The 20,112-nt window shown below is 45.0% G+C and overlaps 1 protein-coding gene across 1 annotated transcript in view; it reads right to left on the reverse strand.

Annotated features, from left to right (window-relative positions):
• LOC117378343 (retinoic acid receptor beta-like) overlaps positions 1-20,112 on the reverse strand; it is a 102,232-nt gene that overhangs the window by 19,021 nt on the left and 63,099 nt on the right. Inside the window, 1 exon segment of the mRNA XM_055225195.1 lies at positions 4,450-4,610. Coding sequence (XP_055081170.1) covers positions 4,450-4,610 — 161 coding nt within the window.

Raw genomic sequence — 20,112 nt, forward strand, 5'->3', positions numbered from 1 at the left:
GAGTGTGGAGAAAGAGAGGAGCTAACTGTACTATGTCACGGAAGCGAAAGCACGAAGCAATGAGCTAGCATTTGTGAACAGCGTTTGGGAAAATTTTTCTCCCCTGATTCTGTTCCATCTCGTCCGTAGCAGCAAAACCGTCAGCCTCCTCAGTGCAACCATGCTATCCCAGGTATTTAGAGTATATAGTACGCACTGGATCTTTTTTATTTGACCAGATTTGTTGCCTTGGATCCAGATTACACACTTTTTCAAAACTTTATGAAGAGTCTGGTCACTGTTGTTCATATGGGTGTGATTGACAGGTGGATTAGCCAATTGGGGACAGGCATAGTTTGTCTCTATCAAAACAAATATGGCTGCTTATGAGGAAAAAAATATCACGGAGACTGAAAAACATCACGGATTTACGCAGAATCAGTGACTGAAGCACTAAAGTAAACGTTATTTGGTTTATAAATGATTGACAAAACCAATGAGCTCCTTCGTTTCACATGTGTCACTGAAATAAACAAATATAATTGCACGACCACGTTTGGTTCTGGTTCAAAGTGCAATGGAGGGAGTGGTGCCCAGACTCATAGACCTCTGTATAAAAAAAGAGAAAGATATCAGACTGGATTAGCCAGGTAATCAAATTTGCCCCATACAGCAAATGCCCATATGTAGCTTTTAAAAATAATGTAGGCATATTAACTTTAGTTTACATTTGGGGTGGGAAGTAACTAATTACAAATATGTTACTTTAATGGTGTAGCTTTTTAACATAACTGTACTTTTTTTAAAATAGATTTTTAAACGTGTACTTGTATTTGTAATTGAATATAACTGTAGCCAGGTAATTGTAATTAGTTACATTTGATGTCACAAGTCCAACACACAGCACAGCCTCTCCTGACTCTCTATAAAACACAGCTCTAATGCTGCAAAAGACAAAAATATCTGGTTAAAAGTAATTAGTACTTAGTATTTTTCAGGTGCACCTTTTACTTTTACTTATGTGCAATTTTGTAAGCTCTACTTGTAGTTGTAATTGAGTACATTTTAGCCACGTAACTGTACTTTTACGTGAGTACACATTTGCAGTACTCTTTCCATCACTACATGCAAGGAAGCAAAACTGAATTTCCGTCTTGCTCAGATTTATACCGGATATCAACGCACACAAACGCAGAACTTTGCTTGGGGTCGTTACTATGAGAATGTTTCAAATAATTCAAAATGCAAACTAATTGCGCAAAGTAAACGCATTGGCCTAATTTACTAAATGGCCCTGAACGTTTTTAAGCCCCCTGCAACTATATTCAGCTTTTTGATCTGCTCTGGAGAAAAAAGACAAACGCTCTTTGGTTAATGTGCTGTGCTTAACTCAATAGACACACATATACAAATGGAACTATTGTGTTGTTTGACAGTACTACCTAGTATATACTCAGGAGATAAAGTTTGATTTTACCCCCTTCAGCCAATGAATGGTTCTACCTGTACATTCTTCGTCTCCCTTCTGTGGATTAGTTTCTTTGTAAAACATTATATTTCACATGATTGACAGCTATCAGGAGACACTACTCCCTACAGAAGTTCTGCAGCGGTGGTGTCAATCACTGGCCACTCCGCAGCCTGTAATGTATATGTAACTCATCTGTCAGACCCGGTGCCCATCACTGCTGTCGTGAACAAGTTAGACGATGTTGTAGAGAGACTGTCAAATCTACTCTAAAAATGAGCACGCTGGGATTTTATTTGTGACACTTTTATTGGATAGAAACTTGGAGCTGGGCCATCTAGAGGTCACTGGGTGTAATGACACAATGTGCCCATAAGTCTACATGAAGTTAGAGGGCTTTTAAGGTTGTGGTTGATATTACAAACTTACATTAACAGAATCTATGTTAAATTTAAAATATTATATTTAATTGAAATAATGTAAGTGTACAAAGTCATTTATGACAGTTTAATGGACTGCAAACTTTAAGCGAGGTCAGCTAAACGCTAGATGTTTAACACAAAAGCAGTCATACAAGGAGTAAGGGGGCCATTAGTGTAGTGGTTCAAAACTTGATATTACAAACTCTTTTCAGCTGTATTCAAAGTGTCATGCAGGTTCATAAGCTGTTAATTGAAATTTTTTTTTTGTACTTCTAACGTTTTGTCTCTTAAACTGCCCATGGAGCAACTGCGACTGTTGTGCTGGACCAGGTTTCTTACAAAGTGCAGCTCACATGAAGAGTAGAGCACTGCTGTGTCCTACAACTACAGCCTTTGAAAGCTGCACTCATGAGACCACACATGCAATAGAAAAACATTGGGAAATAGATGGAATGAACTGCCCCTCGGAGCGTCCTCTGCAGGGCAGACGCCGATCTGAGCTCTCTGAAAATACTGTTTGGAAATTAAATATTTTTACTGAAGTAGAGGTACCAAGAAATTACTCAAATATGAATAAAAAGTATTTGGGGAACTACTCAATTAAGATTATCTGTCTGGGCCTAACAACTGATTTATAATTTGTAGTGAATATATTTGGTCAAACATAGACCATAAAAGATTCATATTTGAAGGATAGTTGAAATTGATCCAAATGTTCTCATCAGATGAACATGTCAAGCACTCAGCAGTGCAAATATATGTGATCCAAGTGCTTTTGTACCCAATTTCAAGCACTTTTACTATCACCACAGACTGCGTGGGTCGGCCCGAGGTCAGTCCACAGAGTGAGAGTGGAGCCACATCGAGACCACCTGTTTCAAGCTCTTTCTGAGCTTTTAATGAAAATCAGAAAGCAACAACTGAGTTCACAGTGGCCCCAGTGCAACGCTCTCAGAGAGAATGGTCTTTTACCTTGACCTCAGTAGTGCCAGTGTGAAAACAAAACTGTTCACAATGAAAGTAACCATAGGAGTAAAAGTACCAAGGTGTCAGGAAAACTACTAACCACTTCTGAGTCAAATGACCACAAAACCAGTCATTTACTGTTGTATATTTCACCCTCCATAAACTATTAATAAAACATACAACATTTCATAGTTTTGACATTTGAATGACATTGACTTTCACATTGAACAGTATGGAGTGGCACTGGGAACATGAGCATATCCACCAGTGGGATGAATATGAGACTAGCCAAATCTGCTCCAAGGTCCCGCTAGCATTACCCTCCACTGGCCCTGTCAGATCCATGGGCCGTTAGTCTGAGGGGCGGAGGGAGGAGGGGAGGGATATAGGGAATAAAGCCTTCAAAGTGACAGTTCTCATGACACAAAGCTCTGCAAAATGTTACACTCCAGCAGCTAACAGCTAACGGCTAACTGACAGCTTAAGGCCGCCTTTGATTCCTGAATAAAGATGCTATAGTTGGATTAGCTACGTTTCGACTGCTCTTGACATGCCAGTTCAACAACGGGAGAAGTAGAAAGAGAGTTATGGGTTAGGCTTGAATGTAAAATAATAGTTTTCAAATTTTGTATTTCAAATATTGTATTGTTGGTTTTAGATTTTTGCATTTTCTTGAAGGATCAAAGCAGCATTAAAGGTGCACTGTGCAACATTCATACTGTTAGCGGGGTCAGCTCTACACAGATCTGACCTGTAATGTTTCTATGGAAGTAGATAAGAACAATTTAGCATACCCTCCACTAGAACAGTTTTAAAGCATATCTTTAAACCAATACCATATCAAAACTGAGACTGAACTAGGTCAAGACAATGTGTGGGCAATTTCCTTTAAGTAATAATTCAGACACACACATTGAGACACCAGGGGGCGCAAACACTGAGACATTCATCTGTGGGAGCTGGAATCACACCGCCAATCTGTGGATCTGACCACTCAACCAGTGATGTTTATGTCAAGAGTGAGAATGGAACTGCCAACCTTCAGATCAGTGGACAAACACACGACCAAGCCTGAGCGACTGTCGTCCCATTGGATTCTAATTTAACTATATGAGATGATCAAACACCCGCAATTCAATACAGTCACACATCGCATTTGACCAACCTATACTAGGGTTGTCAAAAGTATCAAAAACTAGATAAAACTAGTATCGAAACTAGATACTCATTTGAGCAAGTATCGATACTAAAAAAGTCACGTTCACAGGACAGAAATGAGCCTTTCTTCAGTGTCTTTAGAATGATCTGTATCAGAACAAGTATAAGACACATAGACTAGTATACACCCATGGACCACTATGAACCTACTGGACAACTGAGGGATTACACAGATATAAGGACTATGGGAATATAAAATAAAATACTATTATTTAACATAAAAAATCACATTCTGTTGTCTAGATTAATTATCACCATGGTATCAGAATTGGCATTGAGTATCGAGTCTATTCCTTGGTACTAAAATCGATTTTGAAAGTTTAGTATCGTGTAATCAGACAAACGTTGAACCAACCCAGGACTACACCAGGACTAAAATTGGTAGCTGGTTCTTACTGTGGTGTATTTGCCCAGCTGGCACAGGGAGGGGAAGGTTTCTTGGTGGGCTTTTCGGATCTTCTCGATGATGTTCTCCAGCTCTGCACTCAGCTCGTAGCTCTCCCCCAGCTCGGCTTTGGGGCTCTCCTTCTTCTTCTTGTTGCGGTCATTCCTCACAGCTGAAAAAAAAGAAAAAAGTTTAGACATGGCAGTTTGCGTCGGGTGAATTGTTCCAAACCTATTGCAAACTTCTATCCTTATAAGCTTTCTTTAAGAACAACATTATTTAAGGGGGATTTAACACACGAGTTCTTCTCTCAAACAGAAAATACTCATTGTGATGCCATGTGGTAATATAGAAGTTTAGTTTATTTGTTTTTTTACAGGGATCGTGTACAGCAGCATTAATCAAAGAAACATTGAATCAAGAAGCCATCTGCAGTTCCTGAGACATACAAAACATAGAAAACACAACAAAGGCAAAGAGGGTGAAGTGTCTTGCTCAATGGCACAACATAGTAAGGATCAAGCCGGTTGAGTAAACAGCGGTTCATTGCCCATCATACTGATACTGTTGATTTTACAGTCTTAAATCCTGTACTATCCAAAGTATTTGAACGTTTTGGAGTCCGGATTGACTTTTTTTCACTTTTTACGACTTAAAATGATGAATTACCAGTGAATGAAGTTGAGAGATGGGGGTGTCTTAAAGGTGTACTGAGTAATTTTCCCGTTGGAGGGGCTGTCAGTTGTTTGTCTCCATGGAGATACCGATGCTTTACCTACATAGTCCTACAGTATGGCATCCAGCTTACACACCTCCATAGAGACAAGCAGGTGGTGCTATCAGGCCAGGTTAGATCTGTGGAGAGGCAGGCCCACTCATTGTAAGAATGCATTTTTTGTTAGTTTTACCATAGAAACATGTGCATTGAATAAACGTTCAATAGATCAGATTAACGCCATACAGTGGAACATTCCGTCAATGTCATAACACCTCCATGGAGACAAGCAGGTGACTCACCCTCCACTAATAATATTACTCAATATTACAAAGCATTAACTATTGTGAGGTTTAGGCCATGTTATAATGTTGTTACCTCATAGAAACAGACCTGAAGTTGTGTTTTCTTTCATTCACATTTGAATAACCATTTATTATTAGTCTGTCTACATCTCCAAAGCTCAAAATGTTCCACCTTGTGATGTCATGAAGTGGTAGTTTTCAACTTAACAGCTACCATTTACATTTTCTTCAGTAGAGATTAGAAATTCCAGGCTGAAATGATCCAGATGATTCTAGTGAAGGTGTGTGGAGTTTATGGAGCACTTCCTGTATCACCACATGACATCACAAGATAGAACAGAGTGTTTTCTGTTTGAGAGAAGAACTCAGCCTAAATATGCAGGGTTTGTGTGTTAAATGTGTGTGAATGAAACTAAACACAACTCCAGGTCTGTTTGTGATGAGGAAACAACACTATAACAGATCAGAAAACTGCGTAACATGGGCCCTTTTATGATGTCTCCTTTAACTTTATTTTACATCAATCTCGCTTTTTTTTTCCAAATCCTGATCAAATACCGACTTCATCTAAGTATCAGCACTTCCCTAATACATTTCACCCCTATAGCTCCATATATAGCCCATGAAAAACAACAGAACCTTGAGAAGCGTGCCACTTTGTTCGAACTCCAAATCTCATCTTTTCTATATGGGGCTTTCCTCTATTAGTTTCCTCTTTGAAGCCTCTCAGCGGGGGGCTCCATACATGCTCCAGCTTTATGACTCAACGCATGCCGCGGTTAACCAGGCCACTGCAGTATTATATCACATGTACGCCGTCGCTTAGAAAGATCCTGAGCTCAGAGGCCCCTGTGAGCCCCCCTGACACCCCGAGCACCCCCCTGGTCACATACCCTGGCCTACTTTAGCCTGGCCTTTGTGTTCGGTGGACAGGGTTGGAAAGCGCTAAACAGAGGGATTGTATGTGCGGGTATAGGCTGTGTAAATAGTGCCCTACTTGTACCAAAGAGAATGAAGGAGGTGGCAGAAATCGCACTCAATGTGTTTTGTTTATTATGAGGATGCACAGGCATTAACATTGATGTGGTTTTATTGTGAAAATACTTAAAGCAGACCTATTATGCAAAAAAAAAAAAAAAAACACTTTAACCATGTTATACTTGTTTCACTTCGTTCTCGAATTTGATTTTTAATTGGTGATACACGTAGGATTCGGAAGTGCTAGTGTGATCTGCAGTTATCCATCAGAGGCGCTATATGGCTCTTTGTTGTGATGACATTTATGGTGACGTCAGCTCCCATTGGGCTCTGCAGTTTTGGTTCTTTTATTAAGTTGTTTTAGATGAATATTGGTATTTGAAATGAGCAAATCATAACATAATGATCCACGGCTGTCATAGATATTGCAGGTTCAAGCACAATATGTTTTTTCAGTGTTTTTCAGCTAACAAAAACATATATTCAGAACATATACAAATTTAAGTATTAAAGGGGCATTGCTTTGGCTTTTAATATTCTTTAGTATGGCATAAAACTTATCTTCTTTGCATTTATTAAATTAAAGATTGTTATTGCTAAAGAAATACCTTGATAAATTCTGAAACGACTTGGCTTGTCTTCATGGAGATTGATACGTTTCGATACCTTGAACTATTCCATGTAAAATAATAATACCTCCATATAGACAAGCAGGTTGGTGTAAGCTTCACCAGGAAAGTTACAGAGTGCACCTTTAAGTAGAGCAGATTTATCTCTGTTGCCTGTCGAGTGAGCATGAACACGAGAATGTTGTGGCACACTGAGGAGGGATGCACTTTAAATTAGGCTAGCAACAACAGCTGCTTTACAATATGTCTGTACTGAGGCAAAATTTGACTTCATTACAATAAAAAGCATGTACAGCCCTTTTAACCTCAATAACATCACAACATATCTCATGCAAATAACCAACTTTGAAACTGCATTGCATTATACATGATACACAACATGAAATAGGCCACGCACACACATCGGTTGTGTGTTGGTGTTTCTCTGCAGCCCGAGTAATGATTATGATCATCTTCGTGACATAACAGTAATAAACATATTTTAATGAGAAGAGACGGGCTCAAGTGTGAAGTCACATTTGAGAATCACAGTGTTTGAGGCCTGAGGCTCGGAGCATGTGAGAGACGTGCGCTGGTCAAGGCTCGCTCCACATGTCCACTGTGCTGTTAGATTCATTATCAAGGTGAAGCACATTCAAACTGACAAACACATAGACTTGTTTGTGTCTTTCAAACAGTGATATAGTAATTATGCTACATCTTCTGGAGGTTCAAATAGATCAGAAGTTTTAAGAGGACTAATCCCACACGTAGCATGTTTATTAAGATTTATTTGTCTCTCAAAATGGGTCGGGTACATTTTTCATCCACTCCTCATTCAAACTTCCAGCCACACCTGCCCCGGGGCAAAGATGACCACTCCAGCCCACATCCTTCAGACTGATGAGGTGGGTGAAGTGTTTTGCATAGTAGAGATCAGACTGAGATCATCATCCAATAATCCCACAGCTAGGTAAGCTTGAACATCAAGATGAATTGTTGCAATATTGGTGAGTTCACAAACTCATGAGAATCCGTTTGGCCCAACTACCCACTGTTGCAAATGGGCCCGGGCCACCGGTGGGACGAAGACTGGACTAATCACAGAGCAGCATTGTGCGTTTGGGTGGAAGCCAAAGGCGAAGGGCCCAAACAAACCAAAACAAACAGACGTATTTCGGCCTATTTTGTTTTTGAAAAATGTGCAGAGGGAGCCCTTTGTGCATTGGTGTGCAGGGAAGATGTCTGTGCTTTTCTCTCAACTTATGTAACAAAAGCTTCAAAGTATTTGTATGTTCTGCCTTTCCCATTCCAGATAATGTGAAGAACTGAATTCAGAGTGCTACACATTATCAATCTGAATAACAGCTAGGTTCTCCTCACCAAGATCCTGGTTCAAAATCTGGGAAAGTCTCTCCGAGTCTTGCATTGCAGCCTTCACACATTGGACAGGTTTCCAAACACAGTGAAGGATGTTGAGATGCAGAGGATGAAATGAATTAGCCCTGTAAAAGACTACTTCAAATCCACTGGACAATGTTTGAAGAATGAAGACATTTCACATCACATATATATCCAGTGTTTTATTCTACATATTTATATTTACACTACATCACTATCCATATTGAGATTAACATAACCTTCCCACCAACACAGAAGACTGATTACACCGAGCTGTTTATTATGGGTGAATGTCACACAGGCAGGGTCCACAGGATTGTGCGTCTGATAAGTCTGTGTTATGTCCTCTGCTTAACGCGCTGACAGTAATCACTCCATACGTTTGACCTACATGTGTGACCCACCCGCCCATAACATGACGACATACATACAGGCAGAACATCGGCTTCCATTAGGGCTCCGGTTGCAATGACCTTTAACCCTGACACAGTTAATAGAGTCACTTCTAGGTGGTAATGGAGTCGACGTACTGTGTGATTTGAAAATAAGTGTGATATTCAATAATCTATAATCATATTTTTGTTGCATTTTATTGAAATATTTTGAATAATGAAATGCTTGTCTCAATGCTTTGCCTGAAATGTTCCACAGTATGGCGTTAAACTTGTATATACCTTCATGACGGCAAGCAGGTGATGCCATGAGGCCAGATCTGTGGAGAGGGGGCCCAGCTCACAGTAAGAATGCAGTCTGTTTTAATTTCAATATACCAGCGCATACAGGCATTGCACCATCTGCAGGCACATTCATAAACTACATGTCATGATTGACTAAAGCTGACTGAAGGTATATTAATACAGCAAGATTCTCCATAAGATTATAGTCTTCATTCACATAGTTTTTAATAACAAAATGATTATTTTTTTTTTTTCATCAGCTTTGAAATGATCATTTAAAAGCATGTTTATTTTATTCATCTTTATTTATGCAGGGAGAGCCCAGTGTGAGTGCTCACATTTTCATGGACGCCCTGTTTAAAATGCAGAAAAATATAAAGTAAAAAGTACTTTCATATTGTTCAGTGACAGTTACAGTAGTGAAAGTGCGTGTGGTCAGCAGCATGTTTAAAAATGCAGATGGAAAGATGAGCTGGAGACCTGATCTGACCCCGTGGTGTACAGTGTCATAGGGTGAAATTTAAAGCTGTACGATGTACATTTTCTGGTGGAGGGTCCGACACCTGCTTGACTCTGTTAAGATGTTATTGCTTTGCCTGGAATCTTTGGCAATACGACATTAAACTTACTTATCTCCATGGAGACAAGCAGTAGGCCAAGTTACAGGTCAGACCTGTGCTGACACGAGCCCATTTACAGTAAGAAAGAAATAGTTTAATGCCACACTGTGGAACATTTTAGCAAAGCAGTAAGATCTATATCATGACAGGAATATTTGAATATGATATTTAAAAAACAAAAAACAAACTTATTCCATTCTACCCAGTTCATACTGTAGTTGTGTCCTTCGGCAAGACACTTCATGCATAAATAAGTGAGTGTGGTCAGTGGGGAAGGGCATGATGCACAAGATCAGCCAATTCTTTAAAGTCCCAGGGCAGCTGTGACTACAATAACTTACCATCACCAAGTGTGAGTGAGCACTTTATTTCATAAATATAAAGTGACCAAGAAATACTTACTTTAAAGTACAAAGAATAACCACTTGTATATTACTACTATGACAAAAATTATTATTATTAGTAGTAGAAGTGATAAATACATTGCATTTGCAGCTATAAAATGTATGTGTGACCATGGTGTAGTGAGTTTGGTGTTTGCCCTGTAACTAGAAGATACCACATTCAAAGCTCTGTTGTTTTGTTCCAGGGAAACATCCACATGACTGACTCCAGTTTTTATGCAGAAACAGACATGATGCTTTATGCTACAATCTGAACTTTTCACAAGGGCCTTTGATTTACATCAATGGAGGAGATCAACATAGAAAAATAAAGTGCGCTCAACGCTGCTGTCTCAGTCCAATCGCAGGTTCATTCACGTTATGTGAAAAGAACAATCCCACTCATGTACCATCATATGTCAACACACACATGAGAGAGGGATACACTTTGAGCAAAAAAGGCAATAATGCTTTACAACATAGCCAATTATGTCAATTATGTTTTTTTCTTGTATTTAGAGATGAACTATACATACGTTGTGCAATCTGAAATTTTCTTAGCACTGCTGCTTATAAAATAAATGTGTACTGGGGCAAGACAGAGTGAAAATAAAACAGATATGAGACCTTTAAGTATTGTAAAAGCATATGTTCTTGACTGGCCAGGCAAAGGACCCTGAAGACATTATGATATTATATGTGTATAGATTTATGGTTACATTTTCCATTATGAACATTTGTGCAAAACTAGGCCAATCCATAACAGGCTTTTAGTGCCGCTCAACAAAGCAATGACATCATTTCAAGTCATTACTTCCCTTTCATCAAAGTGTTTCTTTGTTATACAATAAGACTGGTGTATAAAGTCGCTTATTGATCCATTCACACATAATACAATCAAAAACACACCACAAATGCACAGGAAAGATTTGTGTTAACATTGTGGTTAGTAAATGCATGCAAAATCCATTTATACTTTATTTTCTTAATAAATTTGATGTAAAATATAGACGGAAGTGGAAAACCCATGCGCACTTTAAGTTTATACAACGTAAAAATGTATGTTGTTTGTTTACGTTCGAGAAAAAGACAGCCCCGCCCCCTCCTGAACAAAAACAGCCTCATAAATACATTCCACATTAAATAACCAAAAACATATAAACATCACAGTGAAGTACAAACCGGCGACCAGTCCACAACGCTTTCCTTTCACTATTTGCTCGCTATGTGTAGGATAAAGAACGGTGATGATATAGATTTTCATTGCACTAAATCTGCAGCTAACAAAGAGACGGGACACGACGACATGTGATGGTATGGGGCGGGGGCGAGGGGAGGGGGGGACGGGGGGGGTCTATATGTCGTTTGTCTACAGCTGACACCGTACGGCTGGTGAAAAAGGAGGGGGTCTGATGGGGGGGGGGGGGGGGGAATGGGGGCCAGCTCTTTAGTGAGACAGTCAAGTGGCACCCGGCGAGGAGGCCCATCATTCAATCCCCCCCGTCCCCACCCCAGGCCCCCCCCCCCCCCTTGAGTAAATGACCCCCAGCACGAGAGCAGGAGAGCACGAGGGCGGAGGATAGATACATTGCAGTGGCACGGCGGCGGACGCGGGCCAGGCTAATGTATGGCTTTATAATGAGCTCTGAGAGGACAGTGTGGAGAGGGGACGGGGCGGGAGGGGGGCTGGAGGAGTGGGGGAGTGGTGAGCTCTCAACGCCAATAATACCAATCTGTTTAGTTTAGCGGAAACAGTGGGCATGATGATGATTTTTGAATGCATTTTAAAAGGAGGTACATAGAAGTTTTTATTTCATTTTCGTTGTTTTTTTTTTTTTTTACATTTTATTTTATTTGACACAATTCAACCGTCTTTTGCTTTGGACCCCACACCTGGATAATGGAAGAATCTTTATAGATTTGCAAAAACATGAATGTGGAGCTCATGTTGTTTGTTATAATTTGGTTTAGAAAGCAGAATAAAGCTCACAGGACTCTCGCATTTGGGTTGCCAGTTTCAATGCTAAAATCCACTTAAAGGACTCTCTAATTTGCATCCTCACTATCTAAATCCAAGGAAATGCAGCCAAATTTGGGATTATTTCAGAGCTCAAACAATCTACTATATGTTGGCAGAGATGTCGCTAAAAATGTGACAAAAAAATCTAACAAAACTGTTCAGTTGCAACGTCACCACATCCAAGGCCGACTCTAGCTTTGTGAGGTCCGTACACAAGATGCTCCGTCCCCCAAGAAGAAGTTCCTGTTTTTTTAGATGATCCATAAGCCCATGCCAATCTGTATTACAACCAATTATTCACATTACATTAGGATATTCCAGTATTTATCACCACAACAAACAAACAAATCAATTGCAATAATCATTAGTCTACAAACCCAACTTATTCCAAACTGCACTGACACCAACATATCAATGCTTTCCTCTTGCCCCTCCATTTTCCAAGCTAATTTCCTCTCCCAGCCTTCTGTTCATCCCTTAGATCCATCTGCCGGGCCTTTTCCTGCGTGCCTTTGAGCAAACAGATGCAGGGCTAAATAAACACCATTTATCTGCTTGACACGTGGTGCATGGTGGGAAATCTGCCAGTGCCGAGGCCCTCAACATGGCAGCTCCTATAGCCCAGTGCAGGTGGGTGTATAATCAACAATGATCTTTCTCCATTGTAGACGGGAGGAGTGAAGGGGCCTCACGGAGCACGAATGTCAGATGCTAAAATGACCTTGTAATGGGGATTTATGATAATTTGTGCGTGTATTTATCGGATGATATGAATAAAATTAGAAGTAGCATCTGGTTGTAAAGACCGGAGATGTTTCACCTTGTCATGTCAGTTTGAATAATAATTAAAAGAAGAAGAATGCTGGAAAAATGTGTGGAAATAATTTGGAATATCTGAATAATGTCTGAACTCAAGGCAATGACCCTGTCCTGCAATAGCATTTTCAATATAAACAGAAAAACATTGAGGTAAAACTTGTAATTAAATTGAAGCTTACAAATAAAATAAAATAAATATTATTTAAAAAAAAAGTTTGAAACACTTCTCACATCATTTGTAGAAAAAAAATATCTGATCATGTAATAATAATAAAAAAAAGTTTTATCAATAAACTATCAATTATATAAGCCTAATTAAGGTGACATGATTCTAAAGCTGTGCCAAATCTGAAAAAGCTCATATTATACCAGCCCCTGCAGGTTTTATGACATAAGGAACTCATGGGTTCTGAAATAAATAGTAAAAATATTGTGAGTGTATTTTGCAGTGACTTGGTCTGAACAAAGACTCTTGTGTTGTTGAGAGCACTGTTTATAAGAGGAGCACATGACACCACGAGTGAGGAGTCCAGGCAGGCGGATGTTCTCTGCTCCTCCTCTGGACACCAGCTTGTCTCATGGAGATGCTGCTGCTGCTGGAACTGAAATTTTGCCAGTGTGGTGTTAAATGTGAAACTTGCAGTTATTCAATGATGTGTATTTATAACAAAAGAAGAAGAAGAAGAAGAAGAAGAAAAAAAACTGCATTCTTATCTTACTAGTGGCACCACCTGAAGGTCTCCATGGAAATAGATATGTTAAATGCTTTTCTGTGGAATCATTCGACGTAAAGAAATAATGTGGCAACCAGCAGATGGTGAATTCTCCAGATGAAAAAGTTACATACAGTAGTTGTCATGATGTCAGTTTTCCCTGTCCTCCCGTGCTCTCTCCCCCTCCCCTACCTGTGTGTCTGGAGCTGGGTGGAGTGCCTGACTCCTCCCGTGCACACCTGGGGCGCATCAGCCTAATCACCACCACCTGCTGCTGAGTACAAGAAGGCTTGGCAGTCTACACTCGGTGCCAGACCGTCCGCGTGTAAAACGTGAATGTTTCTTGCTAAGCTTTGTTATATGGTACTTTCCGGCAAATGCTCATTTGGATTTATGCACCCTCCAGATTCCTGCCTCTACTCGCCCAGCTCCTGCCGCCACGTTCCAGTCCCGGTATCGCTTCCAGCTCGTCTTGTCTCCTGCTCGTCTCGTCTCCTGCTCGTCTCGTCTCCTGCTCGTCTCGTCTCCTGCTCGTCTCGTCTCCTGTCCGGTCCTGGTCTCTGGTTTGTCACCCGCTCCCCGCTCTGGTCTTCGTCTGATCCGCCTGCCCTGGTACCGCACCTGCTTCTATCCCCGTCCTGGTCCTGTCCTGCCCGCCTCTACCTGCACCGCACCCGCCTGACCCGTCTCCCGCTCCCCGGTTCCTGTACCTGCTCTTGTGACCTGTTTAAAGACTGCATTTTCACCGCTGTAAATAAACACTGTTAAAACTGCTCTGGTCTGCATCCTTTGGTCCTATCCGCACCGTTACGACAGAACGGTCTGGCCCCTATGGACCAAGCAGGCTCAGATCCGGACCAGACGCGCCGCCTCACGCACTCTCACCCCGAGGCGGTGCTGGGTCAGCACGAACAATCCATTCGAACTCTATTGGAGCTAAATCAGACATTGTCCCAGCAGGTGGCACAGCTTAACCACCAGGTGGCCGCGCTCCTCGTCACCCCGCCTGCTGCAGCTGGAGCGCCACCATGCCTCCCGGAGCCGAGAGGCACGGATCCGGAGCCGTATGCTGGACAACCTCACCTCTGTCGCGGATTCCTGTTCCAGTGCGAGTTCATGTTCCAGCAATGCCCTTCTCGTTTCAGCTCGGGGGCCACCAAGATCCGATATATATGTGGATTACTCCGGGGCAGAGCTCTCCAGTGGGCAGAGGCGCGCCTAATGAAGACGTCTGTGGATAGCCTGGATTTTAATGAATTTGTGTCCACGTTTAAGCTGGTGTTTGACCACCCGCACTACCAGGACAATGCTGCCTCCCGGTTATTGACTCTCAGCCAGGGCTCCAGGACGGTAGCGGATTATTCCATTGAATTCTGGACACATGCGGCGGAGCTGGACTGGACGGACAGCGCGCTGCGGGCTGTGTTTGTGCGGGGCCTGAACGAGACTTTGAAAGATGAATTGGTTTCCCGGGACGAACCCCCCGACCTGCGGACCCTCATCTCCCTCACTCACCGTATAGACAACCGCCTACGGGCTCGTCGCCGAGAGAGACGCCGGTCACCGGTTCCGCCGGAGCCACGCGCTGCCCCGCCCCCGCCGGATGAGCCCATGCAACTCGACAGGACCCTTGTGTCGGCCGAGGAGCGTCAACGGAGGCGTCGTCTGGCCGGGGCTTGCCTCTACTGCGGTGAGCGCGGACATTATGTGGTCACTTGCCCAGTTCGGCCAAAAGGGGGGGCCCACCAGTAGCACTGGGAGTACTGGTGGGCGAGCAACACATCCTGGACTCTTCTAATAGACTGCGGCTCAGCGCCACCCTGTGCGTTCGCACAGAGACCTTATGCGTTTCCGCCCTTATCGACTCCGGGGCTGAGAGGGACTTTATTGATGCCCAAGTCGCGGAGCAGCTCGGGGTCTACCTGGAGCCCCTCGAACGCCCCTTAAATGCCCAGGGGCTCAATGGACGTTTTCTGGGGCACATCACTCACATCACAGAACCTGTCACCGTGATTCTGTCCGGCAACCACCAAGAGAACCGTCAGTTTCATGTCCTGTCCTCCTCCGCTTCTCCTCTGGTCCTTGGTTACCCCTGGCTACGCGCCCACAACCCTGTTTTCGATTGGGCCAGGGGCGGAGTTTCGGGCTGGAGTCCCGATTGCCACGCCAAGTGCCTTCGGTCCGCCCTCCCTCCGGCCGGGAGGTCCGTTCCTGTCGCTGATCCGTCCCCAGACACCCCCAATCTGTCCTCGGTGCCTGCTGAATATCACGACCTGGGGGAGGTTTTTAGCAAGAGCAAGGCCCTCTCTTTACCGCCCCACCGCCCATATGACTGCGCCATTGACCTCCTGCCGGGTGCCCCACTACCATCTAGCAGGCTATATAACCTGTCTAAACCTGAACGCGAGTCAATGGAGGACTATATCCGTGGGTCCCTGGCTGCCGGAATCATCCGCCCGTCCACTTCACCCGTGGGAGCGGGGTTCTTCTTTGTGGCTAAGAAGGACAAATCCCTGCGGCCTTGCATTGATTACCGGGGTCTGAACAATATAACTGTAAAGAATAAATACCCGCTTCCCTTACTGGACTCGGCATTTACGCCCCTCCACGGTGCGACCATCTTCTCCAAGTTGGATTTGCGGAATGCGTACCACCTGGTGCGCATCAGGGAGGGAGACGAATGGAAGACGGCCTTCAAGACACCCCTGGGACATTTCGAATACTTGGTTATGCCCTTCGGTCTCACCAACGCCCCTGCCGTATTCCAAGCCCTCATCAACGATGTGCTCCGTGATTTCCTTAACCGATTCGTCTTTGTTTACTTGGATGACATCTTGATTTTCTCGCGGTCCCCCCAGGAGCATCATCAGCACGTTCGCCAGGTTCTCCAGCGCCTCCTCGAGAATAAACTGTTCGTGAAAGCTGAGAAATGCGAGTTTCACGCAGAGGAGGTCAGCTTTTTGGGCTTCATTGTGGGGCGGGGCCAAGTAAGAGCTGACCCTGAAAAGATCCAGGCTGTCACTGAGTGGCCCGTTCCTACCAGCCGGAGACAGCTCCAGAGATTTATCGGCTTTGCCAATTTTTATAGACGTTTCATCCGGGATTTTAGTAGGGTTATCTCGCCCTTAACTAAACTCACCTCTCCTGCTTTGCAGTTTGCCTGGTCTCCTGAGGCGCAGACAGCCTTCGAGAAGCTTAAGAGACTATTTACCTCCGCTCCCATCCTGCACCAGCCCGACCCTTCACGGCAATTCATCGTGGAGGTCGACGCCTCCGACTCGGGAGTGGGGGCCGTGCTTTCGCAGAGGTTCGACCCCCACAACCGCCTCTGTCCCTGCGCCTTCTTTTCCCGGCGATTGTCCTCGGCCGAGGTCAATTATGACGTGGGGGATCGGGAGCTCCTTGCCGTAAAGCTGGCCTTGGAGGAGTGGCGCCACTGGCTCGAAGGGGCGGAGCAACCATTCATCGTCTGGACCGACCATAAAAACTTGGAGTACATCCAGTCCGCCAGGCGCCTCAATCCCCGTCAAGCTCGTTGGTCCCTCTTCTTCAGCCGCTTCAACTTTCTCCTCACCTACCGCCCCGGATCTCGGAACGTCAAACCCGATGCCCTCTCCCGCCAGTTCGCCCTGGAGGATAGCCCGGTCACCGCAGAAACAATTATTCCCTCCTCGTGTGTGGTGGCCGCGGTCCATTGGGATATCGAGGACACCGTCCGAGAGGCCCAGACCAACGACTCCGACCCAGGTAACGGCCCTCCAGATAAACTGTTTGTTCCCGATTCTGTCCGGTCTCAGGTGCTCCAGTGGGTCCATGCCTCCCGTTTCGCCTGCCATCCTGGTGCCGGTCGCTCTCTCTCCCTCCTCAGGAGACGCTTCTGGTGGCCCACGATGGACACAGACACCCGGGCTTATGTCGCCGCCTGCCAGGTATGTGCTCGGGCCAAGGCCTCCCACTCACCCCCTTCTGGTCTCTTGCATCCTCTCCCAGTTCCTCGTCGCCCTTGGTCCCACATCGCCTTGGACTTCGTGACGGGCCTTCCCCCTTCCCAGGGGAACACGGTGGTTCTCACCATTGTGGACCGCTTCTCCAAGGCCGCCCATTTCGTTGCCCTGCCTAAGCTCCCCACAGCCAAAGAAACTGCCGACCAGCTGACCAGTCATGTCTTCCGACTCCACGGCATCCCGGTGGACATCGTGTCCGACAGAGGGACCCAATTCACCTCTCAGGTATGGCGGTCTTTCTGCGACGGTTTGGGGGCCACGGTTAGCCTCACGTCCGGGTTCCATCCACAATCTAATGGGCAGACGGAGCGGGCCAACCAAGACCTGGAGTCGGCCCTACGGTGCACAGCCTCCGCCAACCCCGCGACCTGGAGTACTCACCTGCCCTGGATAGAATACGCTCACAACTCCCTCGTGAGTTCCGCCACTGGTATGTCCCCCTTCGAGGCATCGCTGGGATATCAACCCCCTCTCTTTCCCACGGAGGAGAGGGACCTCGCCGTCCCGTCTGTTCAGCGCCATCTCCAGCGCTGTCGCCGGATCTGGAAGAAGGCCAGGGCGGCCCTTCTTCGGGCTGGAGCGCGCACTAAGGCGACGGCCGATCGCCACCGTGTCCCGGCGCCCGTATACCAACCTGGCCAGATGGTTTGGCTCTCCGCCAAGACGGTCCCGCTGAAGACGGACTCCCGTAAGCTGTCCCCCCGATTCCTGGGACCGTTTAAGATCCTGAGGATCATAAATCCATCGGCGGTGCGCCTCCAGTTACCCCCGTCTCTCCGGATTCATCCGACCTTTCACGTCTCCCAGGTTAAACCAGTCCGGACCAGCGACCTGTGCCCTCCGGCCGATCCCCCACCGCCCGCCCGAGTCATTGACGGCCACCCGGCGTTCACCGTCCGCCGCCTGATTGACGTTCGTCGCCGTGGTAGGGGCCTCCAGTACCTCGTCGATTGGGAGGGTTACGGTCCGGAGGAGCGATCCTGGGTGCCCAGGGCACGCATTCTGGATCCCGACATGGTGAGAGACTTCCACCGCGCTCATCCTGACAAGCCTGGGGGTCCACCAGGAGGTGGACCTTAGGGGGGGGGTACTGTCATGATGTCAGTTTTCCCTGTCCTCCCGTGCTCTCTCCCCCTCCCCTACCTGTGTGTCTGGAGCTGGGTGGAGTGCCTGACTCCTCCCGTGCACACCTGGGGCGCATCAGCCTAATCACCACCACCTGCTGCTGAGTACAAGAAGGCTTGGCAGTCTACACTCGGTGCCAGACCGTCCGCGTGTAAAACGTGAATGTTTCTTGCTAAGCTTTGTTATATGGTACTTTCCGGCAAATGCTCATTTGGATTTATGCACCCTCCAGATTCCTGCCTCTACTCGCCCAGCTCCTGCCGCCACGTTCCAGTCCCGGTATCGCTTCCAGCTCGTCTTGTCTCCTGCTCGTCTCGTCTCCTGCTCGTCTCGTCTCCTGCTCGTCTCGTCTCCTGCTCGTCTCGTCTCCTGTCCGGTCCTGGTCTCTGGTTTGTCACCCGCTCCCCGCTCTGGTCTTCGTCTGATCCGCCTGCCCTGGTACCGCACCTGCTTCTATCCCCGTCCTGGTCCTGTCCTGCCCGCCTCTACCTGCACCGCACCCGCCTGACCCGTCTCCCGCTCCCCGGTTCCTGTACCTGCTCTTGTGACCTGTTTAAAGACTGCATTTTCACCGCTGTAAATAAACACTGTTAAAACTGCTCTGGTCTGCATCCTTTGGTCCTATCCGCACCGTTACGACAGTAGTACAGCTTTATTGATTACTTATTGAACTTTTTTGCTATTTCACTTGGATGACTTTATCTCAGCCTTGTTTCGTGGCAATGAGGATTTTTTCTTATTTCAAGATGAATCATTCTCAAATGTCATCTTACAGGTTATTTTTTAAATGAATTTATCTTTATACAGGGAGAGCCAAATGAGACACTCAGACTGTTCTTTTCATGAGCGCTCTGTTCAAATATATAAAAATATAACCCAAAAAACAAAACAAATATGTACATAAATCCATTTAAAACATTAAAAACAGGAGCAAGTGTGAGTTTAAATGTTCATCACCAGATTATTTAAGTGCATTAGTGACACCAGTCTATCCAGTTTTGCATGTCCTTGAAATATATTCCATTCCAAAAGAACCAAAAGCCCCCCCCCCCCCCCCCAACAGATACTACCCATCACTCAGTCAAACATTCTAAAACACAACAATATGCAGTAGCAGGAATTGAACCACTAACCTTCAGCTTAGTTCAAATGTCTCTGCTGACTGAGGCACTGCTGCCCCCAATAGCATGTATTTATTAGACTGTTTCAGGGCAGGTTTCAGTGTGCTATGAGCCAAGTGAAAGGTCTCTACTTCTCATCAGCTGCACCACAGGGGACTGTACTCACACCATTGCTGTTCGTGTGA

This window comes from Periophthalmus magnuspinnatus, chromosome 11 (assembly GCF_009829125.3).
Source record: "Periophthalmus magnuspinnatus isolate fPerMag1 chromosome 11, fPerMag1.2.pri, whole genome shotgun sequence".
NCBI lineage: Eukaryota > Metazoa > Chordata > Actinopteri > Gobiiformes > Gobiidae > Periophthalmus > Periophthalmus magnuspinnatus.